This window comes from Mesocricetus auratus, unplaced genomic scaffold (genome assembly GCF_017639785.1).
Source record: "Mesocricetus auratus isolate SY011 unplaced genomic scaffold, BCM_Maur_2.0 Super-Scaffold_100037, whole genome shotgun sequence".
Classification (NCBI taxonomy): domain Eukaryota; kingdom Metazoa; phylum Chordata; class Mammalia; order Rodentia; family Cricetidae; genus Mesocricetus; species Mesocricetus auratus.
Window position 1 is genome coordinate 5955067 of NW_024429215.1, and position 20804 is coordinate 5975870.

General features: G+C 50.8%; 1 protein-coding gene across 1 annotated transcript in view; it reads left to right on the forward strand.

Moving 5' to 3' along the window:
- The first annotated feature begins 10722 nt into the window (after nucleotides 1-10722).
- The window catches only part of Cacng8 (calcium voltage-gated channel auxiliary subunit gamma 8), a 25079-nt gene continuing 14997 nt past the window's right edge, over nucleotides 10723-20804 (forward strand). The window contains exon 1 of the mRNA XM_040734056.1: nucleotides 10723-11157. Within this exon, the coding sequence (XP_040589990.1) occupies nucleotides 10980-11157 (178 nt within the window). The 5' untranslated portion in view covers nucleotides 10723-10979. The remainder of the gene's footprint in view (nucleotides 11158-20804) is intronic.

Genomic DNA, 20804 nt, shown 5'->3' on the forward strand with positions numbered 1-20804 from the left:
AGGCTGTCCTGGAACTGGCTCTGTAGACCAGGCTGGCCTCGAACTCACAGAAGGTTAGGTTGAGCAGGGTAGGATGCAATGAGGGGATGTCCAGCCTTAAGGCTGATGTTTTTGTCGTGAAGGTACAGTTAAGAAACCTGGCCTGGATTTTCTCCTGAGGATGACTGGGGAGCCGTGGAGAGGTTCAAGAGGAAGAGGGACAGGGCCAGCTGTGGTGCTGCCAGAGCCTCTGGGGATCAAGTAAGGAGAAGATGCGGAAGGGTTAGTGGTGTGGTGTGGGCTGGTGGCAGAGCCTAGGAAGAGTGGGGCAGAGAGAAGGGAGCGGGAAAGGAGAGGGCTTCTACTCTGAGACCAGAAAGGACCTAAATGTGGCCCAACTGTTGGAACAGGAGGCTTCAATGAAGCCCAAAGCAACAGTGCTTTTCTGAGACAGGGTTTATCCGTGTAACCCTGGCTTTTCTGGAACTAGCTTTGTAGACCAGGCTGGCCCTGCAACTAACTCTGTAGATCAGGCTGACCTGGAACTAGCTCTATAGACCAGGCTGGTCCTGAAACTAGCTCTATAGACCAGGCTGACCTTGGAACTAGCTTTGTAGACCAGGCTGGCCCTGGAACTAGCTCTGTAGATCAGGCTAGCCTTGAACTCACAGAGATTATCCTGCCTCTGCCTCCCTAGTGCTGGGACTAAAGGCGTGCACCACCACCCATCATCAGATTGGCTTGTTCTTATTTGGAGCTTGGGCTGGGAGACATCACCAAACTCCTGAGCTATATAGAATTCACTGCCCTGTTGTTAGAAGTTCCTTGTTTTCTTGCTGCCAATCAAATTTCTCTGTACCGTGGCTCTCTCTATGGCGTGCGTGCGTGCGTGCCTGCCTGCCTGCCTGCCTGCCTGTCTGTCTGTCTGTCTGAATGTGGGTGTGCATGCCGAAGTCAAAAGGAGGCTCTGAATTGTTTGTTTCCTTCTGTTGTCGGTCCTGGGACTTGAACTCAGATTTCCAAGCTGAGCCATTTTGATGGCCCATCCACCCTGTGGTTGAGCACAGAGTCTCTCCTGTTGTTTGATGGCCCATCCACCCTGTGGTTGAGCACAGAGTCTCTCCTGTTGTTTGATGGCCCATCCACCCTGTGGTTGAGCACAGAGTCTCTCCTGTTGTTTGATGGCCCATCCACCCTGTGGTTGAGCACAGAGTCTCTCCTGTTGTTTGATGGCCCATCCACCCTGTGGTTGAGCACAGAGTCTCTCCTGTTGTTTGATGGCCCATCCACCCTGTGGTTGAGCACAGAGTCTCTCCTGTTGTTTGATGGCCCATCCACCCTGTGGTTGAGCACAGAGTCTCTCCTGTTGTTTGATGGCCCATCCACCCTGTGGTTGAGCACAGAGTCTCTCCTGTTGTTTGATGGCCCATCCACCCTGTGGTTGAGCACAGAGTCTCTCCTGTTGTTTGATGGCCCATCCACCCTGTGGTTGAGCACAGAGTCTCTCCTGTTGTTTGATGGCCCATCCACCCTGTGGTTGAGCACAGAGTCTCTCCTGTTGTTTGATGGCCCATCCACCCTGTGGTTGAGCACAGAGTCTCTCCTGTTGTTTGATGGCCCATCCACCCTGTGGTTGAGCACAGAGTCTCTCCTGTTGTTTGATGGCCCATCCACCCTGTGGTTGAGCACAGAGTCTCTCCTGTTGTTTGATGGCCCATCCACCCTGTGGTTGAGCACAGAGTCTCTCCTGTTGTTTGATGGCCCATCCACCCTGTGGTTGAGCACAGAGTCTCTCCTGTTGTTTGATGGCCCATCCACCCTGTGGTTGAGCACAGAGTCTCTCCTGTTGTTTGATGGCCCATCCACCCTGTGGTTGAGCACAGAGTCTCTCCTGTTGTTTGATGGCCCATCCACCCTGTGGTTGAGCACAGAGTCTCTCCTGTTGTTTGATGGCTCATCCACCCTGTGGTTGAGCACACAGTCTCTCTTGTTGTATGTTCCAGATGGTCTATAATGCAATTCTCCTGTTTCATCACAGGAGTGCTGGGATTACAAATGTGAGCCGTATACAACATCTCAATTTTTTTTTTTTTGGTTTTTACGAGGCAGGGTTTCTCTGTATTGTCGGAGGCTATCGGTCCAGCCCAGTCTCGAACTCAGAGATCTGCCTGCCTCTGCCTCCCGAGTGCTGGGATTAAAGGCGTGCACCACCACCACCCGGCTAACATCTCAATTTTTACATGGGCTCTGAGGGTTGAACTCACAGCATGGGGCTTTCACGCAGATGTGTCTACCTGGTAACCCATCTCTCTGGCCCTGGTAGTCTGTTCTTTGAAGGACAGTAGAGGGTCTGGGAATGTGGCTCGGTAGGTAATCTGCACAGTGTGTGCACGAAATGGAGAGTTCAATCCACAGCATCTTATGCACCAGGTATGGTAGTGCACACATTTGAGAGGTGGAGGCAGGAGAATCACAAGTTCAAGACTAGCCTTGCCTACTGAGAATGTCGACGGGAAGCCAAGGCTACATGAGGCCATCTTTAAAAAGCAAACCCAAACAAAAGCAGCTTCTGTAAACACATAAACAAAATAAATAGAAAATGTCCTCTCTTTAGTCAGCAGAACAATAAATGTCCTAATTATGTATCATTTAACATACATAAAAATAACCAGCAATGTAAAAGTATTTATATGTGAAGGGAGGAAAAATGTGAGTAAAATCATTATCAGAGAAATAAAAAAAAATAGATAGCGCAACTTGTAGATACATCCAAAGATAATTATTATTTAGAAACGTCAAGAACTCAGAGAAGGCCGGGCGTTGGTGGCACAAGCCTTTAATCCCAGCACTCGGGAGGTAGAGGCAGGCATATCTCTGTGAGTTCGAGGCCAGCCTGGTCTACAGAGCGAGTTCCAGGACAGCCTCCAAAGCCATAGAGAAACCATGTCTCAAAAAAAAAAAAAAAAAAAAAAAAAAAAAAAAAAAGAACTCAGAGAAGAACTCCCTTTTGTTTTTCCTTTGAGACGGGCTCTCACTGTGTAGCCCTGGCTGGCCTGGACCTCACACAGGTCCCTTCTGCCTCTGCCTCCTGAGTGCTGGGAAGAAAGGGGGGAGTACTATCACACTGGGCCCCAGGAGAAGGCATAATTGAGAACACTGACAGAGTCAGAGAGTTGGCTCTCACGGAAGAGAGCTCAATGCACAGTCTAACGATCACAGTTCAGGTCCCAGCTCCTATTCACCAAATTGAGTGTTGTCTTGCAAACTTCTGCGAACTCGGCTCCAAGATGGGCAGAGACTTGGGAGGGGAGACAGGGTTGGTCTCTAAAGCTTGCTTGCTTCCAGAGAAAAGGTAAGCCCCATGTCCAGGTACAGGGAGAGACCCTGCCTCAAGGGAATAGATAGTGTGACTGACACACCTAAAGCCTTCTTTGACAGCCACGCTAGCGCTGGCATGTGTTGCCTGGCGAGTGGTTGTTGCTCCTGCAGAGAATACAGGTTTGATATCCAGCACCCACATGGCGACTCATAACTATCTGTACCTCCGATTCTGGGGGGGTCAGACTCCCTCTTCTGACCTCTTCCTGCACCAGGAACACCTGTGGTATGCATGCATAGATGCAAGCCGAATATGCTCATACACATGAAATAAAATGTATAACTCTAAAGCAACAACAACATCAACAAAACCCCACTAACAGCCATTTTCCCTAAGGAGCAGGATTTGGGATACAATCGGCTGAATTGTTTTTCTTAAAATCCCTCATGTACTATTTGGTTCTCTTCTTTAAAACGTAGTTACTAGCAATATTGACTTGTTTATGAAATTGATTTTAATTTAAAATAAAAATAGTTGGTACCCCCAGTGGCTAATTATCTTATGTGTGTCTCAACTGTGGGCAATTTTTGTCTCGCAAAGAATTTGGGACAGTGTCTGAAGACTTTGGTTGTCACAACTAGAGACAGGCTAATCCTGGCTTTTAGTGGGTGCCAGCCAGGGTTACTACTCAATCCCTGTTAAGGTAAAATTCACCCCAAAATGAAGAAATACCGAATTCATACCAAGGCTGATTTGATGTCAGCTGACATCATGCCAGAGCTATGTGATATGTTTCTCTTTCTCATCCTCAGTTTTTTAGACCAGGCTGGCCTTGAACTCACAGAGATCCGCCCACCTCTCTGCCTCCCAAGTGGTAAGATAAAAGGTGTGCGCCACCACAGCCCAGCTTCACCGTCAGATTTTTTACATCTATAAAATGAGGACTAAGATAGATATGGTGATGCATGCCTGTAATCCCAGCACTTGTGAGACCCAGGAAGGAAGGCTGATGTAAGTTTAAAGCCCATCTGGTCTGCATAATAAGATTTTTTCCTCAAAAAAAAAAAAAAAAAAAGGACTGGCTATATGGTCTATCAGGTAACAGGTGCTTGCCATCAGACCTGACGATCTGAGTTCAATTGCTGGCATACACTGGTGGAGGGAACCATGCCCACTGGCTGTCCTCTGGCGTTCACTTAAACACTATGCCACCCACATTCCCCCACCCCCAAAACTGCACAGAAAACAAAATAATTAAAAACTAGGTATGGTGTTGCACACCCATAATCCCAAAGTTCAGGAAACAGAGACAAGTAGTTCAAGGTCATCTTTGGTTGCAGAGTTAATTTCTAGCCAGCCTGGGACACACGAGAAACTATGTCAGCATCCAAGTGTGGTGGGGTATGCATCTAATCTCAGTTCTAGGGAGGAGGAGACAGGAAGATACCTGGAGTCTGCTGGCCAGCCAGACTAACAGAATCCTAGAGCTCCAGGCCAGTAAGAGACCCTGTCTCAAAAAATATGATTGAGAGCAACTAAGGAAGATATCCAACAAGGACCTCTGTTCTACACACACACACACACACACACACACACATACACACCACACGCAAAAATGTTTGCACACAAATACACAACAAGCAAACAAATAGTAAAACAGAATGGTGCTAACCTCTGAATTGCTTCTCGAAATGACCAAGCCAATGCCTGCAAGGTACTGAGTCTGCAAATTAAACGTTCAATTTATATTGGATGTCTTTGCTGTACCTGTTATATCCCTCTCCCTGGCAAAAATGATGAAAAAATATACAGAGAACTGACAAGTGGATTTCAGGTCTCTTCCTTCCCTTAGGGGTTATTTTTATTTGCTTCTAAACCAGGGGTGCTAAGATGTTTCTCCAAACTGTGATCCCTCAGGGGGCACAGTAGGAATGAAATGAACTGAGGTAAAGTAGCTCCAAGAAAAGCTGGAAGTTGGTGTCCTGAGACAGGAGAGCTGCCTTGAGTTTGAGCCCACTCTGAGCGATAGAGTGAGTCCCAGGCCAGCCTACCCTACAGACTGAGACACTGTCTCAAAACAAAACAACAAAAACCAAAGAGCAAACAACAAAACAAAACAAAAGCAGGAGAAAGGAAAGAGAGACTAGTGGGATTTTTGAGAAACTGGGTAACCAGAGGTGCAAAATGCGTGAGATAAATGATGTAGAGCGGAGACTAGGTTGTCCTCTGTTAGCCCCCAGGATGGAGAAACGCCCTGGCAAAGGTATGTTTAAATGACTCCGAGAGTGGGCAAGATGGCTTGGCATTTCTAAGTACTTGCGATGCAAACCTGATCACCTTAGTCCCATCTCCAGGACCCATGCAGTACAAGGGGAGAACCAAGTCTCGCAAGTTGTCCTCTGAGCTTCACGCGCACGCCACGGCACACACACACATACACACATCACAAACACATGTCAAGAAGAAAATAAGGTCTGTGAAACTCACCCATCGCCGGCCTCTCTCCACAACAAGGCTGCTTCAACCCAGCTCTGCCTGCATCCCCTGGGTTATCTTGAATGAATGGCCTCACATCTCAGCGGCTGGGCTTACCCACTTCCCCAAGATTTTGTAAGAATTCCATGAGATGAAATGGTTTGCAAGCTGCCTGGCTCAAAACAGAGACAAACCTTGGCTGACTCTTAAGATTTTTGTGGTTGCCCCTGACCACGTAGCTCAGGCTGACCTCCAGCTTCCTAAGTAACCAAGGACAACCTTGAACTCCTGATCCTCCTGTCTCTACCTCCGTGGGATCCCATCTGGCTCAATTTGTACCGTTCTTTAAAAAAAAATGTGTAAAGCTACTTTTCAAGTTGTTTTCATTTTATCTGAAGGTTGTAACTTTGGTCTCCAGGATGACTGAGTTTAGGACAGGAAATGTTTGGTCCAAGGTCACCCGGGAGCAAAGGACCATCTCTGAGATTCAGACCAAGACCAAAGTTATACTCATCTGTTTTCTACCTCAAATTGGCCCATCCTGTACTCACTGGTTAATTCCAGAGGAAACAGCTACGTTCACAACTGTTGCCTAGCTCTCCAGCCCAGTCCTGGATACCTTCATCTCCCCTCTTTGCTTCCCAGCCTGATTCTTGTGTTTCCCATCTACTACGGTAGAAGCGGAGGGTACCAAGAAGAAAACTGTTGGTAAAACTCAAAATGCTTGTAAATTAATTGTGGTTCATTTAGAAGAAATCTTTGGCCCCGCTACTTGGGGAAAGAGAAAAAAAAAAGACCCTGAGAAGTTGAGCTTTGCCTTGATTTTTTTGGGGGGGTTGGGGAAGAAGGGAGAGCATTCCTGGGGTCTTTTTAAAAAGGCCCTCCCCTCATTTCCGGCCGCCGCTGCCAACCTTGGCTGGGCGCCTGGATCCTGTTGCTATGACAACAGGAAGAGGCGGTGGCGGCGGCAAGCCATGCTGGAGAGATGGAGGCTAGTGGGGGTGGGGGTGGTGGCTCTGAAATGGGGGTGGGGGTAGGGACCGGGGGTGGGGGGTGCAGGTGGGAGGGGGCAGAGGTGCCCTTCATCTCGGCCTTCCTCAGCGCTCCTGAGCTGGTCCCCCCCCGCCATAACCGATCTCTGTCTGTCTGTCTGTCTGTCTGTCTCTCTCTCTGCCTCTGTCTTCCTCTCCCCTGTCACTCTCTCCCTTGCCCCTCTCCCCAATTTCTTCCTCACCCCTTCCTCTGTTTCTTTCCTTCTCCATCCTTTCTGTCTCTCTCGCCATCTGCCTCTCCTCCCCCTCCCCTGGATGACTGTCTCTTACTCCTATTCCCTTCTGCTGCCCAGACCCCGGCCCCCTCTTCCTCTCTCTTCCCCCCACCCCCCACCCCTGCCTCCCCCTACCCTCTATTTCTCCCTCATCTCTTGCTGTTCTCTCTTTGCCTCTCGTCCTGCTTCGGTCCCCTTCTCTCTCTGGGTATTTCTCTCTCTGGGTGTGTGTGTCTCCTCAACTTCCTTCTGTTCCCAGTCACTGCCTCTCCCCAATTCTTGCCTCCCCCACCTCTGCTCTTAGTCTCTGGGTCTCTCTCTCTTCCGATTCTCCTTGTCTCTCTCCATCTCCTTCTCTCTCTCTCTCTCTCTCTCTCTCTCTCTCTCTCTCTCTCTCTCTCTCTCTCTCTCTGCTTCCTTCTGCCACTCAGACCCGGATCCCCAACCACTTCCCTCCCCCCACCCCTCCCTCTCCTCTCGGAGGCTCCCCCATCCCTCAGCAGCAGCTCCCCTCCCCCTCCCTCCCTCCCTCCTCCCTCCTTCTCTCCTCCAGCTCCGCACTTTACCCAGCGACACCAGAACCAAATTGTCTCCTCACCTTTTTTTTCTTTTTTTTAAAGCCCGACCCTCTCTCATCCTGACGGCCGGAGCCCCGGGCTACCCCCAGCTCCCCTCCCCCTCACTCTACACCCCCATTCTTCATACAGCCTCCTCATCTCCATCCCCTCTCAGCCAGGTCGGACGCCTGGGTCCCTTGCTGCTGGGGGAGGGGGAAGCAGCGAGAACTGGGAGCCCAGAGAGGTGTTTCTGGGGAGGTGTTGGCAGCAGGGGCCCGGACGTCCCTCCCCAGTGCACCGGAGAGTTGACCTGCCGTTAACTGAGGTGAGAGATCTCTTTCTTAATCGGAGGTGGGTGGGTGTGAAGGTTCTGTGAATCCCCCTGATTCTGAGGTGGGGGAAATGCCTAGTCTCTCAAACGAAGGACCGTGGCCCCCCTCTCCTACCCACAAGCTTTAAAATTTGGGGGGTCCCCTGTTCCTTTCTGCCTTGCAGATGGACTCAGTGAAGAGTCCCCAAAGCCAAACAGATTGTCTCTCAAATTGACAAAAATGAAAAGCTCTTAAAATCTTTATGGCTGGAGAAAGTCCCTGCTGGTCCCTTTTCCTCCTATCCCAGGCTGTAGGGCCCACGAGGCTTGGGAAAGACGGTGCATGCTGGGGTCAGAGCTCATGTCCGTGGAAGCAGCAATTTGTTAAGACAGTGGGGGGTGGCCGCTGTTGCAGCGGCGAGGGCAAGGGGTACCTGGCTTGCGCAGAGGCAGGAAAAGGGAGACTTCAGTCTGGGTCAGGGACCAGCCGGGAAAAGGGAAAAGCTGGGAATGGGCCCAGGAAGGGGCTGTGTGTGTGTGTGTGTGTGTGTGTGTGTGTGTGTGTGTGTGTATGTGTGTGTGTGTGTGTGTAGGCAGGAGCACACGTGTGGGGCACTAGGCCCCGTTGCCATGGAGACACCCCCCATAGACAACCTTTCTCAACAGCCCCTCCTGGGAGCAGACCCAGTCCAGGGCCAGCTGGTGGGGGCGGTGGAACCAGAGAGGAAACTGGGAAGCCAAGGTCACCCTGTACCGGGGACCCGGGGTTTCCAGTTGATGCCTTGATTATCCTCAGATCTTCCAGACTCCTTCTTACAGGGGGGAATTGGGAAAGAAGTCAGGGGAAGAGGTTGAAACAGGTGAGGGGAACACAGCCGGAGGTAGAGACATAATGGTTGGTAGGCAATCTCCCAGAAGGTAGCAATCAATGGGCAGGGAAGGGATTCTCCATAACCGAGAGTTGTAGTTTAGTAGCTTTCTTTCGTGTGTGTGTGTGTGTGTGTGTGTGTGTGTGTGTGTGTGTGTTTGGAGATCATGGGGGCTAAGTTTCAGCACAGGTGAAACTGTTATGGGAAGGGACTGGAGATGTTCCAGAGAAGTCTGCCGGGCCTGTGGAGGGGATTTTCCTCCGTGAAGTAGATGCTGGAAGCTGTGATGTGTGCAAGGGAAGAGGATTCTCTGTGATGCTAAAAAAAAAGTTAGGGATGGCAAGTTCTAATATGTTGAAGAGAGTGTGGGGTTCAGAGTCACCTGGGAAGATCTAGAATGGGGGGACCCCTTGCAGTGTAGACTACTCAGGCTGTGGTGAGGTGTCTCTGCCGAGGGCAAGAGCCAAGGGATGCTGGGCAGAATGGGCGGACGATTATATTTTCGGACAGGTTAGATATTAGAACATTCCTGAATGGGTGGAAGTTAGGGTCCAGAGGAAGCCACGGCTGTAAGCAGGAAACATTGTGAAGTTCGAAGAGCAAATGTTTCTTAATGGAGGAGGAAGTAACGGGAAGGACGAGTTTGTGAGCTGGAGGCAGAACAGAGGCCAGGTTCCAAATACTTCTTCAGCAAGACAGTTTGGAGTTTCCCGAGTCAAAGACCTAGCCGGCTACTAGGGTTGGCAGGGGGGTGGATGGGTGAGCCACTCGAGTGCAGGAGGGACCGTGAGAGCCCAAATGATGGAGGTAGGGGACATCATCTTCCAAATCTAGGGGATCTGGAAACTCCCCAGGGAGCTTTTCACAAATCCTAGGTGCTTGGACACTTCTCAGATTAACTTTCGATTTCTTGCGTGGGAGTCCAGCATTGGAATTTTTATTTAATCCTTTGCTGCTTTGAAGATGTGTCCAAGGTGGTAAGGGCAGTAAGGAGACTTGCGGTTCTATACAGAGAAAATGAAGTAAATATTAGGGCCGTTGAGCAGATGCCCTGCTCCTGTGAATAGTGAGGGTCACTTGGGAAGTTTTTTGGGGGGGATTTCTGTTTGTTTGTTTGTTTTTGTTTCTTGCTAAGGTGAGATTGAGGGATTTATTTTTCCTAAGTAGAGGGAATTATAGGAGAAACGCCGGGTGTCCCTCCCTGAGCGACAAGAACAAGAACTTTTGTGGAGGAAGGTATTCTGTCATGGAGGATAAACACACACACACACACACACACACACACACACACACACACCCCAAAATGTGGAATTTTTAGTGGATAATTTTTGTTTGCTTTTCATTAGATGGGGGTCTTAAGCAGCCCAGGCTGGCCTCCAACTTGCTATGTAGCCAAGGATGTCCTCGAACTGATGATCCTCCTGCCTCTACCTCCTGAGTGCTGGGATTGCAACCACATACCACCACGTCCCATTTATATTGGGATTGGGATCAAACCCAAGGTTTCATGCATGCTAGGCCAACACCTACCGACCACTCCCCTGCCTGAGTGGCTGGCTCCTAAATTGGAGAGATACCAGAGGCAAAACTGGAGACCTGTGGACGGGCTTTTTCTGAGCAGTGTGTGTGTGTGTGTTACTGTATGTGAGAAGTCAGGTAATGTGGGTCAGGGAGACTAAGGAGTGACCAGAGGCAGGAGCCTCCTTAGGAGGAAATAGCAGTGGAGTTTGAATCGAGGATTGACTTCACTAGAGGAGAGGATATAAGAGGGGAATTGAGGGGGCGCTGGGTCATGACCTCTGAGTATATGGGCTGACGACGGGCAATCTTTTGGTGGAATTTAGCAGGAAGGCGGTTTTAGGTTGAAAGAGGCCAGCTCACCGGAACTAACTTCCCCCTCTCTTGCCTCCACCAGCTGGAGACCATGGCTTCACTCTGACCTCCGCCTCCGCGGCCATCTGCTCGCTGTCCCCCGCCCCCCTCTGGCCCCTCGAGGCCCCCCTGCTTCTGCCTGTGTGGTGACCCCCCCCAGCCGCCGGCACGGCCCCACCTCCGCTGCCCCGGTGGTGGCCCACGGCCCCCCCGGCTGCCCGTGGTCAAACTGGAGTCATTGAAACGTTGGAATGAAGAGAGGGGTTTGTGGTGCGAAAAGGGCGTTCAGGTGCTGCTGACCACCGTCGGCGCCTTTGCGGCCTTTGGACTCATGACCATCGCCATCAGCACTGACTACTGGCTCTACACGCGAGCTCTCATCTGCAACACCACCAACCTCACCGCAGGTGACGATGGACCTCCCCACCGTGGGGGCAGCGGCTCCTCGGAGAAGAAGGACCCTGGGGGCCTGACACACTCAGGCCTCTGGAGGATATGCTGCTTGGAAGGTAGGGTGCCGGAAGGCCCTGGCTGGCCACCTCGCTGAAGCCTCTCTGCCTCCAGCAAACTGACGGCTAGTGTGTTCTGAGTCTCCATGTCAAGGTCTCCAGGGGTGTGCGTCCCCGCTGGGGGCGCTGATTTCGCGCATTCTTCTGTCCTCCCTCCCAACCCTCTTCTGGGCTTCTCTTTTTATTTTCAGTTGATATTTTATTGGATGATGTGTATGGAGGTTTTGCCTGCAGGTTCGGTTATGTGCCACGTGCACGCTTGGTGACCTTTGAGGTCTGAAGAGGGTGTTGGATCCTCCGGAACTGGAATTACAGACGGTTGTGAGCCGTGTGGAATTACCATATATGTATTTGTCTGTGGGTGTCAGGGTTTTGCACACGTGCATGGATTCAAGTACCCACGGGAAGCCTGGATAGGGCCTCTGACCCCCTGGAGTTAGAGTTATTATAAAGTTGTAAGCGTGGTGATACGGTTGCTGGGAACTGGGCTCTGGTCTTCTTGGCTGCTGAGCCAATTCTTCAGCCGCCTTGAAATGTGTCTTATCATGTCCATCCATGCATCCATGCATCCATCCATGCATCCATCCATCCATCCATCCATGCACACATGCATGCATCCATCCATGCATCTATCCATGCATCCATCCATGCACACATGCATGCATGCATCCATCCATCCATGCATCCATCCATCCGTAGCCAAGTATCCGTCTAGTGTGTGCAAGTTGCAGTGACTATGGAAGTCAAACTGCGCTGTGCGGGTCCCAGGGACGGGACCCTGGCTGTGTCCCCCTTGGCAGCAAGCCCCTTTCGCCCATGAGCCACCTCACCAGGCCTCCCCTTCTTGCCCCGTTCCCATCTCTTTCCTCTCCTGTTGACTCCGTAGGTTCCCAGAACGGAAACTCCCGGTCTCTCTTGCCCACTCTCCCTCATGTAGGTCTTCTTCTCCTCATCCGCAGCCCTTAGCTCCTCTCCCGACGGGGCTTCTCCCAAGCTCACATCCGGGTCCTTCCCAGTTCTCTCTCTGTTTCACGTCTCCAGGGCCTCGTGCCTTCTGCTGCGGACTCCCGGGACGCATCCTCTTCTCTGACCCCCCCCTCCCCCGCTACTCTCCACAACCCCTGAAGGTGTTTTCTTTTCTTTGTGCTCCGGTCAGGCTCAAACCTGTCTCCTTGCCACGCCCCCTTTGTCCAGGACACCCACTGTCTTCCTCTTCAGCGGCTTCCCTAGCTCACCCTCCGCGTCACTCATTCTTTCGCGCAAATTTCAGGTCTGTCTTTCATGCTTATAGAGGCACAGGGCTGGGAAGCAAGACTCTGGGTGCCTTACCATGTGATCCCTTTCCGGGCCTCCGGGCCCTCATCCGGGGCATAGAGGAGTGCACCTGCGACCTTGGAGCTCCTCCTGCAACGCCAAACTACAATACACTTTTTTCATCTGTCTTTTTTCTTTTTTCTTCCTGTCACCTGGACCTCTCTATCCGGTCAAGTCACTCACCTCGAGTGAAGAACGGGTGGGCTTTGAAGACTGGTCCATGGAGTGTCTCGTACTGGAAACCAAAGTCAGTCGCCGGTGTTTCAAAGCCGGGAGACTGACTGCTCCCTGAAGACCTGATGTCTGGCTTCCGGTGAGCTGTCACAGAAGATCTGACCTCAAGTTCAGAACTCACCCCCACCGGCCCGATTTGAGTAGCAGACACTTTTTCAGATGTCATAGTCACCTCTGCTCCCTCAACCCTCCTCTTCTCTGTTACTACAGCCCCCAAACCCCAGGGGGGACACATCACTCATGTCCACTCTTTAGTCTGACCAGGCGTGAAGTACAGAGCCAAATATGGGAGTTTGCACCAGAACCTTCCATGACAGTGTGTGCCATTCATTCATTCATTCATTCATTCATTCATTCTTTCCCTCACTCGTTTATCCATGCTTATCCATCCATCCTTTTTATTGGCTTTAAACTGTGAAGCAGGCCCTCCGCCCTTCAGTTTTTATGTGTGTATCGGTAGGGGTTGAATGCGCGTCTCAGTGTGCAGCCAGAGGTCAGAGGTGAGCTCGTGGGAGTCATTTCTCTCCTTCCACCAAGTAGGTTCGTGGAAGTGAATTTAGGCTTTCAGGCTTGGAAGCACGCCTCTCTAACCACTGAGCCATTTTCACGCTCTCTGGGTTCTTGTTGAGTCAAGAACAATGAGAGACAAAAACACAGACAAATATCTGACTTTACACATATCTTCTGCTCTGAGCTGGGTGATGGTGGTGGCGGCGCACGCCTTTCATTCCAGCTCTCGGGAGGCAGAGGCAGGCGGATCTCTGTGAGTTCAAGGCCAGCCTGGTCTACAAGAGCGAGTTCCAGGACTCCTAATGCTACACAGAGAGAAACCCTGTCTCAAAAAAGCATATCTATCTATCTATGTATCTATCTATCCATCCATCTATCTGTCTTCTGCTCTGGAAGGAGACAGAAAGACTAATGGAAGTGAATAGAGGAGAAGCAGAGACGGAGAGAGGAAGGCATTGATTGTCGCTCTGAGAGAAGTGAGGTTACAGATGCTTGGGGACGTGGACTGTGTTAACAGTAGTTGCAAAGCCCCTGAGGTGATCCTGAACCTGTGTCTGGCCTCCAGGGGGGAAGCCGGTGTGGCTGGGACACGGTGAGGAAGGGAGGAATGTTATGGCCAGAGAGATGATAGACTCTTGGTGTCACTCGGCTTTCGCTTGGAGATGGGAGTCATTGAATGTTCTCGAGAAGCCATGGGAGTTGGCTTGAGTTCTAACCGGATGGCGCTTGCGGCTGCTGCGTCGAGGGATGGGAAAGGGGAGGGTGGGAAGGGAGAGTGTGGGAGCCGTGGTTTGAATTCATAGTATATTCCAAAGCTCCCCGTGGGAAGGCATTGCTGGGGGAGCAACCGTGAGATCTGAGAAGGAGAGACTGGTGAGAGGGGTGTCTTGGAGGCGGGGTTTCTGAACCTCAGCCCTGGTGACATTTGGGGACTGAGAATTCGTCGTGGCGGGGGCTGAGCTGTGCTTCTCTCTTCTCTGTCTAGTCCCGCCCACCTCCCCCCCAACAGTTGTGACAACCGAAATTGTAAATTGTCTCCAGACATTATCTATGTTCCCCTGGGGGATTAAAAAAAAGAAAATCACCTCAGGTGAGAACTCCCGTGTGGTAAAGAAGCTTTGGCCAGAGCACTTGGTAACTGGGGATCTATCTGCTCATGAGATGGAAGTGCCGGCGCCTTGTTTAAATTCCTTGTGTTTTCCCTTACTTCTCTCATTATTAAAGAGAACTATCGCCAGCTCAGTCGTGAGTGCATCCGCTCGAGAATGCTTGCTAAGAAACCATACCTGTGATGGGGGAGGCGCCATGACTGACCGGCCTACAGCGTGCAGAACGGTACCCATGTGTGGCGCCCGTGGTCAGTGTTGCTGCTAAGAGCGGAAACACGCATTCTGCACCCAAGTGTGCCTGCCGTCAGCCGAGCGCCACTCATGCGCACGAATCTCGTGTCCTCTGCTTTGCTCTTCTCCTTCTCACCCCCTCCTCCTTCCCCGTCCTTCTGCCCTCCCTCCTCCTCCTCCCCCATTTCTGTCTCTCCTTCCTGTGAGATAGGGTCTCGTGTAGCCTAGGCTGGCTTCCAACTTGCTATGTAGCCGAGGCTGGACTTGATTTTTTTTTTCAAATAGGAAGTCTATGCAGTCTCTTTTAAATTTATTTTTATCATGTTATATTTATTTAGAGTGTGTGTGTGCAAGCAAGTGTGTGTGCGTGCGTGCATGTGTGCGTGTGTGTGTGCGCGCGTGTGTGTGCGTGACACACATCATGCCTTGGCTACAAAGGTTAAAGTCAGCAGATAACTCATGTCAGCTAATTTTCTCTTCTCCTACCATGTGAGTTCTAGGCCATCAGGTCATCAGATTCGACAGCAAGCATCTTTACCCAGTGAGCCGTTTCGTGGGCTCAGACACGATCCCCTTGTCTCTCTGTCTCTTCAGTGCTGGGATTACAGCGTGAGTCCCCATACCTAGCTTATTGATTTGCTTTTGAGACAGGACTATTGGATGCAGCTCAGGCTAGCCTTCAACTTACAGCAGAGTGTCGTCCCCCCGCAGCAGCCTAAGTACTGAGACCACAGGTATGAATCCTCCCCCCCATTGATTGAACCCAGAGCCTCATGCATGCTAAGAAGGCGCTCTGCCTCTTAGCTGTAACCTCCGCTTTCTTTTGATTTTGAGGCAAAGTCTCACTGAGTTTTTCGGGCTGGTCTTAAACTTGCAATCCTCTTGTCCCAGCCTCCCAAGCAGATACAATAAAAGGTCTACGTCAAAAGGTCCGGCTGAATTTCATGCCATTTTCAGGTACCAGGATGTAACTCTTCCTCCACACTTTCTCCATCCCTTACAAATCCAAGAAACCATTCTCAGTCGGCTTTGGTCTGTTTGCTATCCTGTTAGAGATGTGGTCTAGGAGGCTGGAGTGAGGGTCGCAGCCTGGCTGGGGATGTCCATGTGACAAGCATCAGTGCATGAGTGGACCAGAGTCACCTAAGAGGAAAAAAGAAGCAGCGCAACCAATGACCCAGTCCCTAAAGCCCTTGCTTTGCTAGCGCAAGGACCTGAGTTCAATTCCCAGAACCCACATGAAAAGCCACACGGAGTGGCAAATGCCTGCAGTCCCAGCACTGGGAAGGTAGCCACAAGAGCATCGCCTGGGGCTTGCTGGCCAACCTAGCCTCTAGTGAGAAGCCCTGACTCAGAGGAAGTAGTACTCCTTAGAATGACATTCAAACAAGCATAAGAAAGAGCTAACAAAAGGCAATTGAAGTCAGGCATGATGGCCGGTTCCTATGATCCTAGCACCCTGGAGGCAGGGTTTCCAAGGCAGGGTCCACGCTCCAATGGTCCTGGGTTACATAGCAAGACCTTGTCCTTGGGGGGGGGGCAGTCAAAGGGTGTCCTAATTTAATTTCTGTGGTTCTGTAGACCAGGCTGGCCTTGAACTCACAGAGATCCGCCTGCCTCTGCCTCCCAAGTGCTGGGATTAAAGGTGTGCGCCACCAACGCCCTTATTTCTGTTATTGTGATAAAATACTCCATCAACAAACAGCTTAAAGGAGAAAGGACTCTTTCAACATTTCTTAAATCTTTCTTTTTATTTATCTTTGTGTCTTTTACATCATGAATTTCGATCCCATTCATTTCTCTCCCCCTCACCCAATAAGATAAATTTTAAGAGAGAAAAAAAGAAAAAAGAAAAAGAGAGAGAAATCTCATTGCGGAAGCTGCAATGTGACTCAGTGAACCACACAGTATTATACCCTTTAGCCCATACGTCTTTACTTGCAAGTGAGCGTTCATTGCAAGGAGTCATTGGTCTGGTTCAAGGCCTCTGGTTTCTGCTACCCTATGATGCTGGGCTCTCACCAGAACTCCTCTTGGATATCCTGTTGCTGCCCTGTGCCATGGAGATCCTGCAGCTTTGGATCTACAGGACCGGCCCCTTCACATACTGCCGCAGATCATGGATGGATGGGGTGGATGCTGGGATGGACCGACTCACAACCCTGGTTCTGGACCTGGGTTGTTGCCAGGGTTGGTCGGGCCCCCGTCCTAACTACCAGGGTGAGCTCTCCAGCAAGGGGCAGGGCCGTTTCTCTCACTTCCATGCCCTCAGGGGTTGCTCTCCCACACATGGACCAGGCTCCGATGGACTGTTGTGGGGAGATCAAGGCAGGCGCCTCAGATAGCTTGTCACATTACATCTGCAGTCAGAGCTGGGAGAAACGGACTCATGCATGCTGCATGTTTGCACACCGGTGCTCGGTTTTTCTCTCATACAACCCAGGAACCCAAGCCCAGGGAATGGAACCGCCCACAGTGGGCACATCTTGCCACCCCAAAGTAGTCAAGACGATCCTCCAAAGACACGCCCAAGGGCCAACCTGATCTAAACAATCCCTTGCTGCGATTCTCTTCTCAGGCGACTCAAGGTTATATCCAGCCAGCAAACGAAACCAACTCTCATGAAGGATTAAAGCATGGGGGACCTAGAGGTGCACGTCTTGGGAGAGATGAGGAAAGAGCTGATAGATGTTGAGTTAAAGCTGGGGAAGTGGGTATGCCGTGAGCCAAAGGAGGTTAGTGTGTCACGGAGCTAGCTTGTGAAGGCTGACTTGATGGTTACTGTAGCTGCCATTCACGTGTCACTCAAATAACCCTGCTAAAAAAAGCTACTGGTATTAATTAACCCTCCCCCCCCCAAGAGAAAGCATTGGCTCAGAGAAGCACAGTGTCTTGCCCAGAGTCACACAGTTAACACACTGTGGTAGAAACTGGATTGAAATATAGGTCTGGAACAAAACAACAAAAACACCAGCTTCCAGCCCACTGGGTATTCAGGTATCTAGAAGGTGAACCTTCAGCCAGTCTGGGAATTCTGGGGCTCAGCCTCATCTTCCTTTGTGGTGTCTGACCTGGTATAGGATTTTGCCTTGAGACATAAACCCTAAAGCAAGACAGAGGGGGGCTTGTTTTTGTCTACCATTGAGAGCAGTGTGACCTTGGACCGTATGTAGATTTCAACTTTCCCACTTTCACTTCCATTATTGTAAAAGGAGGATCACAATAACATCTTTTAAATTTTTTTTTAAAGATTTATTTATTTATTACACATGCACCAGATTGAATTGTAGATGGTTGTCAGCCACCATGTGGTTGCTGGGAATTGAACTCAAGACCTCTGGAAGAGCAGTCAGTGCTCTTAACCTCTGAGCCATCTCTCCAGCCCATCTTTTAAATTTTTAAAAAAATTTATAAAGCTGGGCATTGGTGGTGCATGCCTTTAATCTCAGCACTCGGGAGGCAGAGCCAGGCGGATCTCTGTGAGTTCGAGGCCAGCCTGGTCTACAGAGCTAATTCCAGGACAGCCTCCAAAGCAATACAGAGAAACTCTGTCTCGAAAAACCAAAAAAAATTTATTAATATTTTATGTATGAGCACTCTTCATGCATACCTGCAGGCCAGAAGAAGTGGTCAGATCCTATTACAGATGGTTGTGAGCCACCATGTGGTTGCTGGGAATTGAACCCAGGTCCTGTGCAAGGCAGCCAGTGCTCTTAACTGCTGAGCTGTCTGGACACTCCCCTCCCCACGATAACGCCTTATTCACAAGATTAGGCACTGAAATTAGTAAAGCACTTAGTAAACTAGCAGATGCTGCACATCCTGGTACTATTGTTTACGTATTACTCTTTTCTTCTTATCAGTATTGCAAGGGGTTGAATCCAGAATCCTTCCTAAGCACTCAACACCGCCCAACAGAAACATAACATAAACGGTGTGTATAATTCATCTTTTTCCAATAGATACATTAAAACACACAAAAAGGAACAGAGAAGGGCTGGGGATTGGGCTCAGTGGTGGAGTGCTTGCCTAGAATGCTTCATTGAGGAGCTGGGGTGTGCCTCAGTGCAGAGCACCTGCCTAAATGCTGCCTCCCCCTTGAGGGCGAGGTTCAGGAGTAAAACACCTGCATAGAAGCCACCAATTGGCTGGTTATCGGGTAGGGTGGGGTGGCCCGGTGGTAGAGCATTTGCCTAGAACTCACTAGCGAGGGACCTGATGGCGTGGCTCAGTAGGAAAGTGCCTGCCTAGAATCTTCCAGTAAAAGGCTCGGGAGTGGGACTTGCCTAGAATCTACCAGTGGGGCTCCCTGGTATTTCACCTGGGCTCTATTCCCAGCAGCAAAACCCCCAAACAGGTGAACTTAATATTTAAGCAAGTGTGACGAAGCTAATCTCGTATACTCAATGCGCGACACTCCTCCTCCCGCCCTAGCCCCTCTCGCTTCCAGTGGGTTCCCCCTTATAGCCGGTTTCCATTGCTGCTCTGGTGGGGTGGTACGTGGACAGCTGCGTTCCAGTCCATTCGGAGAACTCTCCGCCATGCCCGCAGCTCCTCTCCGGGGAGCCAACAGCCTGGACCCACGGCCCCATTTATTGCTGCTGACTCTGCAAATCCCTGCGTTCAGCACTCTGCCTGTCTGCCTGCCTTATTATCTCATTGAGCCTTTGCAATTGTGCCACAGGGAAGGTATTATTATGGCTCCTGTTTGTCAGAGCGGCAAGCTGGAGGCCCGAGAAGGGAAAATGACTCAGGCCGGGACACCCACAGTGTGAGGCCTGTGAAGGACGCGCAGCGTGCTGGCCCTGCTCTTCACCTGTCCTGTCCACGGCTATACGGGGGTGGGGGGGGCGCCTTATCCATCCTACCTCTTAATCTGAGAGAGAGTGGGGAGGGGTGGGTGGGGACGGAGATAGGGATTGCGGTCCGGGGGTGTGCGTCTGCGTAGGGGAGGGTCTTCTCAGAACGCTGGGGTTGCCTGTCCCTAACTCTGACGACCCCACCGTCCCCACCCCCTCTCCAGGTCCTGGGCGTGGGGAATGGGTTGTAAGAGACTCAGGGTCGCCCCTGTACATAAAAAGCTCCTATCTAGCCCAAGGTTGGAAAGATGGCTCAGCGGTTAAGAGCACTTGCTACCCTTCCCAAGGACCAGAGTTCAGGTCCCAGGATCCATGCTCCTGACTGACTGTAACTGCAGGGCAAACGGGATCTGACACCCTCTTCCGGCCTTCAAGGACACCTGTACTCACTAGCACAAATTTGCCAATCCCGGATTAAAAATAAAAGTCAATCCGAGCCGGGTGTGGTGGTGCACACCTTTAATCCCAGATCTTGATAGGCAGAGGCAGGCGAATCTTTGTGAGTTTGAAGACAGCCTGGTCTACACAGAGTTTGAGGACAGCCAGGGTTTTGTAGAAAGACCCTGTGGGGGGGGGGTGGATGATGAATAAACACCCTTAAAAAGTACAAATTCCTAGCCTACTAGGCTCAGATCCTAGAAATTGGTTCGTGCTGTAACCACCACGGGGTCTGTGTTTCACTCCTCTGAAACCTCACTAGAAGCCTATAAAGCCACAGTACCGTCTTTATACCGTCATTTCTCAGTGAGGAGACCGAGGCTCGGGGGCATTCTGTCCTGCTGGAACAGGGCAGGTCTGGAATAGGAGTTCAGAGAAGCTGGCTCAGAGCCCAAGCTCTGTGACCTCCAAAGCCTGGCTGTAATTTAGCCTTCTCCCTAGGAGGCAGCATCTGTGTGGGGTGGAAAGGTTCTTCAGCACTCTACCTGGGTATCAAAATCAGACAACAGTCTTGGCGCTAAGTGCCTTTCCACGAAGCGGTCTTGTTCCCTCCGCACCCCTGACCCTATGTTTTGAGGCAGAGTCCCAAGTGTCTATTCGTTTTTTGGTTTTTTTTTTTCTTCCCATTTACTGTGACAAGATACTCAACAAAATCAACTTAAGAGGTGCAAAGTTTATTCGTTCGCCTCAGTTCCGGGCTACAGTTCATCATCACCATCATCACGGAGGGGTAGGGGAGCCAAGGCAGCCAATCACATCGCAGCCAAAGTCAGGAGCAGAGAGCAACAGATTAACGCACGCACGCTAGCACTCAGCTTGCTCTCTCCGCTTTAATTACATTCGTCGGTCTGTCTTATTTACATTTGGGCCGAGGGGAATTGACACCCGGAAGCATGCGTGGTGGTCAGAGCTTAACTTGAGGTCCTGCCTTCTCCGCTTTGTATAGCTGAGG